We start from the raw sequence: 8,828 nt of genomic DNA, 5'->3' as shown, positions 1-8,828 counted from the left end.
GTTTCAACTACACACACACACACTCCCTCACTACAATACACACTCCAACTAGACACACACACACACTCCAATACACACAACACCGCTTGCTGTCCTCGCAGTGCGTCGTCTGTCCGTTTCCAAATAGGTATCCCCCAGCTCCGGTGCTGCGCACAACTTTCCCCTGACAGGAGTGTCTTCTTTTCACAAGTGCTGTAGTTCCCAGCACCGTGCGTCTTCTTCTGTCTTATATTTGGTGCTCCTCTGCTGAAGGTGCCGACCGAGCGGCCGTAGAAGTGTGGCTGGATAAATGAATGACCGATACAACTTTATTAACAAGTCTCTAGACCTCATCTCATGCTGATGAAGAGGTCTGTTGCCCGTCTGTGGTGAGCTCCTCCGCTGCTGCTCGCGCTGTCATGCTGGATTGGTTTGTGCTGTGCCGCGCGCTCTGTGGTGTGTGTGTGTGTGTGTGTGTGTGTGTGTGTGTGTGTGTGTGTGTGTTGAGGTCCCTGGAGTATTGTTCTATTATCCCGGGTTGTCTTTGATCAGAACAGCGTTCAGAGCGCGAGCAGAACCGAACAGAAACGTCATATTTACACCGGATCAGCAAGGAGCCCTGGCCCCGGTCGCCCTATGCCGTTCACTCAGTCCTCTCGTTTTGGAAAACTTTTATGTTCCTCTCACTTCTCTTTTCCTGGTCTTTTTCGACAGTGCTGAGAATGATAAATTAGTACCCTAATATAGTAGGTAAAAAACGAGTTCCGGTCCTTCAACCATGTGCATGGGACAGGAGCAGTGCGAGGGTTAAACAGATTGTATAAAGCCTGCTCCCGCGAGGATCCTCCCCTATCGATTTCCGTTTCACTCACATCTTGTCCGCCAGAGGACAGGAATTCACAGACATTAATATGATTTACAGGAGCAGGGTGGTTTGTGTAGTTCTGGACACACACACACACAAGTTCTCTCACGTAAACTTTCACACACAACTGTGCGCTCCCGTACCAAGGAGCACCCGCATTCAGGCCTCTCCTCGAACTATACGCCCAATAATGCTTTCGTTTACTTAATCTGAACACCACTCCCCATATAGAGAAATAAACATAATATATCCTCTCCTCCTATTTTCGGACTGAGTCGGGGGTTGTGTGTGTGCGTGCGTGCACGCGTGTGGTTTTGGGGTAGGCTATTATTTGCCCTCGAGGCGGCTAATGTTAATCGGGATTATGTCTCGCTCGCGCTGGAACTATTATTAAACTTGTGCTGATTAATCAGGAAGATCACGAGGGACAGACAACAGCTCACCTCGATCTCAGCTCAACCAGGGGCTCAACACTGCCACTCAGCAAAAATAGCCTAGACTCGTTCAAATTATAGACCAAACCGGTCGATATATTATTCAATATATCATTCCTTATATGATATATGATATATCTCTTCTCTCATGAGAACTAGGCTGTAGTTTATTTCTGAACGTTTGGCGACACGAGCCGAGCCTACTATATGAGGACAGATCACGAGGACAGATTCGTACTTTTTGTTGAATATTCATTGAGCTGTATTCAGCACCTGCTCAGAACCTCTGCATTTAACCTGTCCTATCTGGCCCACCCCTGGATGGACGCATGCCTGGGGGCGGGTACCGAAGACAACAAACTGCGCAGCTGTGCCACCTATATTGTTTTTTTAATGACATTTACACTAATAGGTTGACTACTAACTTGTCCATGGCTTAATGGTATAATGTAATTGAGCTTGTTTGATATTTTAGTGCAAGCAACTGCAGACACTGATCTACATCACCTTGCCTCATAACTACTCATTTATTATTTGTAGATTTAAGTCAGACACTCATGATTTACCCAAAATGCAATGTTCTTAATGAACTCTTTTCTGATTAGCCAATTCTTTAACAATTTTGCTCCGTGTCTCTCCATGGGCCTCATGTCATGCTGTTTCTCAGGTTCTACAGACGAGGATGGGCCTCATGTCATGCTGTTTCTCAGGTTCTACAGACGAGGATGGGCCTCATGTCATGCTGTTTCTCAGGTTCTACAGACGAGGATGGGCCTCATGTCATGCTGTTTCTCAGGTTCTACAGACGAGGATGGGCCTCATGTCATGCTGTTTCTCAGGTTCTACAGACGAGGATGGGCCTCATGTCATGCTGTTTCTCATGTTCTACAGGCGAGGATGGGCCTCATGTCATGCTGTTTCTCAGGTTCTACAGACGAGGATGGGCCTCATGTCATGTTGTTTCTCAGGTTCTACAGACGAGGATGGGCCTCATGTCATGCTGTTTCTCAGGTTCTACAGACGAGGATGGGCCTCATGTCATGCTGTTTCTCAGGTTCTACAGACGAGGATGGGCCTCATGTCATGTTCTTTCTCAGGTTCTACAGACGAGGATGGGCCTCATGTCATGCTGTTTCTCAGGTTCTACAGACGAGGATGGGCCTCATGTCATGCTGTTTCTCAGGTTCTACAGACGAGGATGGGCCTCATGTCATGCTGTTTCTCAGGTTCTACAGACGAGGATGGGCCTCATGTCATGTTCTTTCTCAGGTTCTACAGACGAGGATGGGCCTCATGTCATGCTGTTTCTCAGGTTCTACAGACGAGGATGGGCCTCATGTCATGTTCTTTCTCAGGTTCTACAGACGAGGATGGGCCTCATGTCATGCTGTTTCTCAGGTTCTACAGACGAGGATGGGCCTCATGTCATGCTGTTTCTCAGGTTCTACAGACGAGGATGGGCCTCATGTCATGTTCTTTCTCAGGTTCTACAGACGAGGATGGGCCTCATGTCATGTTCTTTCTCAGGTTCTACAGACGAGGATGGGCCTCATGTCATGCTGTTTCTCAGGTTCTACAGACGAGGATGGGCCTCATGTCATGTTGTTTAATTAATGTTGGCTAGTACCTATGAGTTTATGGCACCCACAGCCTCTCTCGCTGAACTAACACACAACAACAGGATTAAATACAATCTACTGGTCCCTAAACACAACATCCTGACCTGGTCTCACACATGCACGAACAAACACACATCCATACACAAACACACATGTATGCACATGCAAGCACACACGCATGAACACACACACATGAACACACACACATGAACACGCACACATGCATGTATGACTAAACTCAGCAAAAAAAGAAACGTCCTCTCACTGTCAACTGCATTTATTTTCAGAAAACTTGACATGTGTAAATATTTGTATGAAAATAATTTTATTTATTTAACTAGGCAAGTCAGTTAAGAACAAATTATTATTGTCAATGATGGCCTAGGAACAGTGGGTTAACTGCCTGTTCAGGGGTAGAACGACAGACCTTGTCAGCTTGGGGATATGAACTTGCAACCTTTCCGTTACTAGTCCAACACTAGTCCAACCACTAGGCTACCCTGCCGCCCCAACAGGATTCAACAACTGAGACATGAAATTAACAAGTTCCACAGACATGTGACTAATAGAAATGGAATAATGTGTCCCGGATCAAAATCAAAAGTAACAGTCAGTATCTGGTGTGGCCACCAGCTGCATTAAGTACTGCAGTGCATCTCCTCCTCATGGACTGCTCCAGATTTGGCAGTTCTTGCTGTGAGATGTTACCCCACTCTTCCACCAAGGCACCTGCAAGTTCCCGGACATTTCTGGGGGGAATGGCCCTAGCCCTCACCCTCCGATCCAACAGGTCCCAGACGTGCTCAATGGGATTGAGATCCGGGCTTTTCGCTGGCCATGGCAGAACACTGACATTCCTGTCTTGCAGGAAATCACGCACAGAACGAGCAGTATGGCTGGGGGCATTGTCATGCTGGAGGGTCATGTCAGGATGAGCTGCAGGAAGGGTACCACATGTGGGAGGAGGATGTCTTCCCCTTAACGCACAGCGTTGAGATTGCCTACAATGACAACAAGCTCAGTTTGATGATGCTGTGACACACCGCCCCAGACCACGACGGACCCTCCACCTCCAAATCGATCCCGCTCCAGAGTACAGGCCTCGGTGTAACGCTCATTCCTTCTACGATAAACGCGAATCCGACCATCAGTGAGACAAAACCGCGACTCGTCAGTGAAGAGTACTTTTTGCCAGTTCTGTCTGGTCCAGTGACTGTGGGTTTGTGCCCATAGGTGACGTTATTGCTGGTGATGTCTGGTGAGGACTTGCCTTACAACAGGCCTACAAGCCCTCAGTCCAGCATCTCTCAGCCTATTGCGGACAGTCTGAGCACTGATGGAGGGATTGTGCATTCATGGTGTAACTCGGGCAGTTGTTGTTACCATCCTGTACCTGAGGTGTGATGTTCGGATGTACCGATCCTGTGCAGGTGTTGTTACACGTGGTCTGCCACTGTGAGGACGATCAGCTGTCCATCCTGTCTCCCTGTAGCGCTGTCTTAGGCGTCTCACAGTACGGACATGGCAATTTATTGCCCTGGACACATCTGCAGTCCTCATGCCTCCTTGCAGCATGCCTAAGGCACGTTCACGCAGATGAGCAGGAACCCTGGGCATCTTTCTTTTGGTGTTTTTCAGAGTCAGTAGAAAGGCCTCTTTAGTGTCCTAAGTTTTCATAACTGTGACCTTAATTGCCTACCGTCTGTAAGCTGTTAGTGTCCACCGCTCCACAGGTTCATGAATTGTTTATGGTTCATTGAGTAAGCAGGGGAAACCCTTCATAATGAGGACATGTGAAGTTATTTGGATTTTTACGAATTATCTTTGAAAGACAGGGACCTGCTGAAAAAGGAAAGTTCCTTTTTTTGCCGAGTTTAATATATAATAATAATATATGCCATTTAGCAGACGCTTTTATCCAAAGTGACTTACAGTCATGTGTGCATACATTCTACGTATGGGTGGTCCCGGGAATCGAACCCACTACCCTGGCGTTACAAGCACCATGCTCTACCAACTGAGCTACAGAAGGACATAGTGGCATATACAAAACGGACGTTTCTTTTTTTGCTGAGTTTACAAACATGTACAAATCACTCATCAACAATCTGATTTAGAGTGTGTGTGTGGGCAGTGGTGTAAAGTACTTAAGTAAAAAATACTTTAAAGTACTACTTAAATAATTTTTGACAACTTTTACTTTTATTTCACTACATTCCTTTTGAAAATATTGTACTTTTTACTCCATACATTTTCCTTGACACCCAAAAGTACAAGACCCATTCACACACTTATCAACCAAACATCCCTGGTCGTCCCTACTGCCTCTGATCTGGAGGACTCACTAAACAGAGAACATCCCTGGTCATCCCTACTGCCTCTGATCTGGAGGACTCACTAAACAGAGAACATCCCTGGTCATCCCTACTGCCTCTGATCTGGAGGACTCACTAAACAGAGAACATCCCTGGTCATCCCTACTGCCTCTGATCTGGAGGACTCACTAAACAGAGAACATCCCTGGTCATCCCTACTGCCTCTGATCTGGAGGACTCACTAAACAGAGAACATCCCTGGTCATCCCTACTGCCTCTGATCTGGAGGACTCACTAAACAGAGAACATCCCTGGTCATCCCTACTGCCTCTGATCTGGAGGACTCACTAAACAGAGAACATCCCTGGTCATCCCTACTGCCTCTGATCTGGAGGACTCACTAAACAGAGAACATCCCTGGTCATCCCTACTGCCTCTGATCTGGAGGACTCACTAAACAGAGAACATCCCTGGTCATCCCTACTGCCTCTGATCTGGAGGACTCACTAAACAGAGAACATCCCTGGTCATCCCTACTGCCTCTGATCTGGAGGACTCACTAAACAGAGAACATCCCTGGTCATCCCTACTGCCTCTGATCTGGAGGACTCACTAAACAGAGAACATCCCTGGTCATCCCTACTGCCTCTGATCTGGAGGACTCACTAAACAGAGAACATCCCTGGTCGTCCCTACTGCCTCTGATCTGGAGGACTCACTAAACAGAGAACATCCCTGGTCATCCCTACTGCCTCTGATCTGGAGGACTCACTAAACAGAGAACATCCCTGGTCATCCCTACTGCCTCTGATCTGGAGGACTCACTAAACAGAGAACATCCCTGGTCATCCCTACTGCCTCTGATCTGGAGGACTCACTAAACAGAGAACATCCCTGGTCGTCCCTACTGCCTCTGATCTGGAGGACTCACTAAACAGAGAACATCCCTGGTCATCCCTACTGCCTCTGATCTGAGGACTCACTAAAAGAGAACATCCCTGGTCGTCCCTACTGCCTCTGATCTGGAGGACTCACTAAACAGAGAACATCCCTGGTCATCCCTACTGCCTCTGATCTGGAGGACTCACTAAACAGAGAACATCCCTGGTCATCCCTACTGCCTCTGATCTGGAGGACTCACTAAACAGAGAACATCCCTGGTCATCCCTACTGCCTCTGATCTGGAGGACTCACTAAACAGAGAACATCCCTGGTCACTTTTTTCCCTACTGCCTCTGATCTGGAGGACTCACTAAACAGAGAACATCCCTGGTCATCCCTACTGCCTCTGATCTGGAGGACTCACTAAACAGAGAACATCCCTGGTCATCCCTACTGCCTCTGATCTGGAGGACTCACTAAACAGAGAACATCCCTGGTCATCCCTACTGCCTCTGATCTGGAGGACTCACTAAACAGAGAACATCCCTGGTCATCCCTACTGCCTCTGATCTGGAGGACTCACTAAACAGAGAACATCCCTGGTCATCCCTACTGCCTCTGATCTGGCAGACTCACTAAACCGACATGCTTTGTTTGTAATTTATGTCTGAGTGTTGGAGTGTGTCCTTGGCTTTTACGTAACTAAAATAAAAACATGAAACGGTGACATCTGGTTTAAGGAACATAAGGAACTCGAAATGATTCATACTTTAAAAAAAAAATGTTTATTCATATATTTTAAGCCAAATACTTTTAGACTTTTACTCAAGTAGATTTTTACTGGCTGCCTTTCTCTTTTAACTTGAGTCGTTTTCTATAAATGTATCATTACTTTTACTCAAGTATGACAAATGGGTTCTTTTTCCACCACTGTGTGTGGGTGTCTGGATTGGAGCGTTGACTCAAGCACATCTGAGATATTATATCTTCTGATTCACTTTTTTTCCAGTCAATTAACTTTGTCTTCTTTAGCTAACAATACCTAGAGCCTGAAGCAGCCACGTCCACGCCCTGCATGTAACACATCTTAACCCTATCCTATCCTCCCCACTAGCTCTACACATAACACATCTTAACCCTATCCTATCCTCCCCACTAGCTCTACACATAACACATCTTAACCCTATCCTATCCTCCCCACTAGCTCTACACATAACACATCTTAACCCTATCCTATCCTCCCCACTAGCTCTACACATAACACATCTTAACCCTATCCTATCCTCCCCACTAGCTCTACACATAACACATCTTAACCCTATCCTATCCTCCCCACTAGCTCTACACATAACACATCTTAGCCCTATCCTATCCTCCCCACTAGCTCTACACATAACACATCTTAACCCTATCCTATCCTCCCCACTAGCTCTACACATAACACATCTTAACCCTATCCTATCCTCCCCACTAGCTCTACACATAACACATCTTAACCCTATCCTATCCTCCCCACTAGCTCTACACATAACACATCTTAGCCCTATCCTATCCTCCCCACTAGCTCTACACATAACACATCTTAACCCTATCCTATCCTCCCCACTAGCTCTACACATAACACATCTTAGCCCTATAGCCCCCCACTAGCTCTACACAGCAGAAAGACAATGAATGAAGGATAATTAGCCAAATTAGACACACACACACACAATATTTTTGACAGCATGTATATATGTGTGTGTGTGGATTAGGTTGGTCAGGGAATCCTCTCTAAGCCGCCTACTTGTGGCCTTCGTCTGCTTTTCAGTACACACACACACACACACACACACACACACACACACACACACACACACACACACACACACACACACACACACACACACACACACACACACACACACACACACACACACACACACACACACACACACACACACACACACACACACACAATCCTCAATCTCCTGATTGTCTTGTCACGTTACCTTGTTAATCTCGTCTTATGCCACTTCTTTAATCAGCCTGACCTGTCCTGTTTATGATACCAATGTCACTAACTGACTGGTTCTGATACTAATATCACTGACTGACTGTTTCTGATACCAATGTCACTAACTGACTGGTTCTGATACTAATATCACTGACTGGCTGTTTCTGATACCAATGTCACTAACTGACTGGTTCTGATACTAATATCACTGACTGACTGTTTCTGATACCAATGTCACTAACTGACTGGTTCTGATACTAATATCACTGACTGACTGTTTCTGATACCAATGTCACTAACTGACTGGTTCTGATACTAATATCACTGACTGACTGTTTCTGATACTAATATCACTGAATGGTTCTGATACTAATATCACTGACTGACTGGTTCTGATACTAAGACCACTGACTGACTGTTTCTGATACTAATATCACTAACTGACTGGTTATGATACTAATATCACTGACTGACTGGTTCTGATACTAAGACCACTGACTGACTGGTTCTGATACTAATATCACTGACTGGTTCTGATACTAATATCACTGACTGACTGTTTCTGATACTAATATCACTGACTGACTGGTTCTGATACTAATATCACTGACTGGTTCTGATACTAATATCACTGACTGGTTCTGATACTAATATCACTGACTGACTGGTTCTGATACTAATATCACTGACTGACTGGTTCTGATACTAAGACCACTGACTGACTGGTTCTGATACTAA

The 8,828-nt window shown here is 45.9% G+C and overlaps 2 protein-coding genes across 12 annotated transcripts in view; one reads left to right on the top strand and one right to left on the bottom strand.

Annotated features, from left to right (window-relative positions):
* LOC127915804 (ALK and LTK ligand 2b-like) overlaps nucleotides 1–1,042 on the bottom strand; it is a 35,603-nt gene extending 34,561 nt beyond the window's left edge. Inside the window, exon 1 of the mRNA XM_052496235.1 lies at nucleotides 1–1,042. This exon is cut by the window's left edge and continues 87 nt beyond it. The gene's annotated coding sequence lies outside the window, so the exon portion shown is untranslated.
* A 196-nt stretch (nucleotides 1,043–1,238) lies between these two features.
* LOC127915802 (uncharacterized) lies at nucleotides 1,239–4,928 on the top strand. Of its 11 annotated transcripts, none has more exons than XR_008092305.1 (4): nucleotides 1,239–2,117; nucleotides 2,247–2,332; nucleotides 2,376–2,504; nucleotides 2,548–4,928. XR_008092305.1 is itself a non-coding variant. In XM_052496234.1 (2 exons), the coding sequence occupies exons 1-2, from the start codon at nucleotides 1,855–1,857 to the stop codon at nucleotides 2,890–2,892; spliced, it is 909 nt and encodes a 302-aa protein (XP_052352194.1). In that variant the 5' UTR covers nucleotides 1,239–1,854; the 3' UTR covers nucleotides 2,893–4,928. The 11 variants fall into 11 exon arrangements, 1 of the variants encoding a protein (XP_052352194.1); XR_008092310.1 differs by lacking the exon at nucleotides 1,239–2,117 and adding an exon at nucleotides 2,171–2,203; XR_008092307.1 differs by lacking the exon at nucleotides 2,247–2,332.
* The last annotated feature ends 3,900 nt before the right edge of the window (nucleotides 4,929–8,828 follow it).

This window comes from Oncorhynchus keta, chromosome 35, assembly GCF_023373465.1.
Source record: "Oncorhynchus keta strain PuntledgeMale-10-30-2019 chromosome 35, Oket_V2, whole genome shotgun sequence".
Classification (NCBI taxonomy): domain Eukaryota; kingdom Metazoa; phylum Chordata; class Actinopteri; order Salmoniformes; family Salmonidae; genus Oncorhynchus; species Oncorhynchus keta.
This window is presented reverse-complemented; position numbering and strand designations above follow the sequence as displayed.

Excerpts from the sequence above, each read along its gene's own strand:
- LOC127915802 (XM_052496234.1), top strand. The coding sequence starts at position 1,855 with ATGTTCTTAATGAACTCTTTTCTGATTAGCCAATTCTTTAACAATTTT. Across the intron at positions 2,118-2,246 it reads CATGTCATGCTGTTTCTCAG|GTTCTACAGACGAGGATGGG; the intron begins GTTCTACAGACG and ends GTTGTTTCTCAG.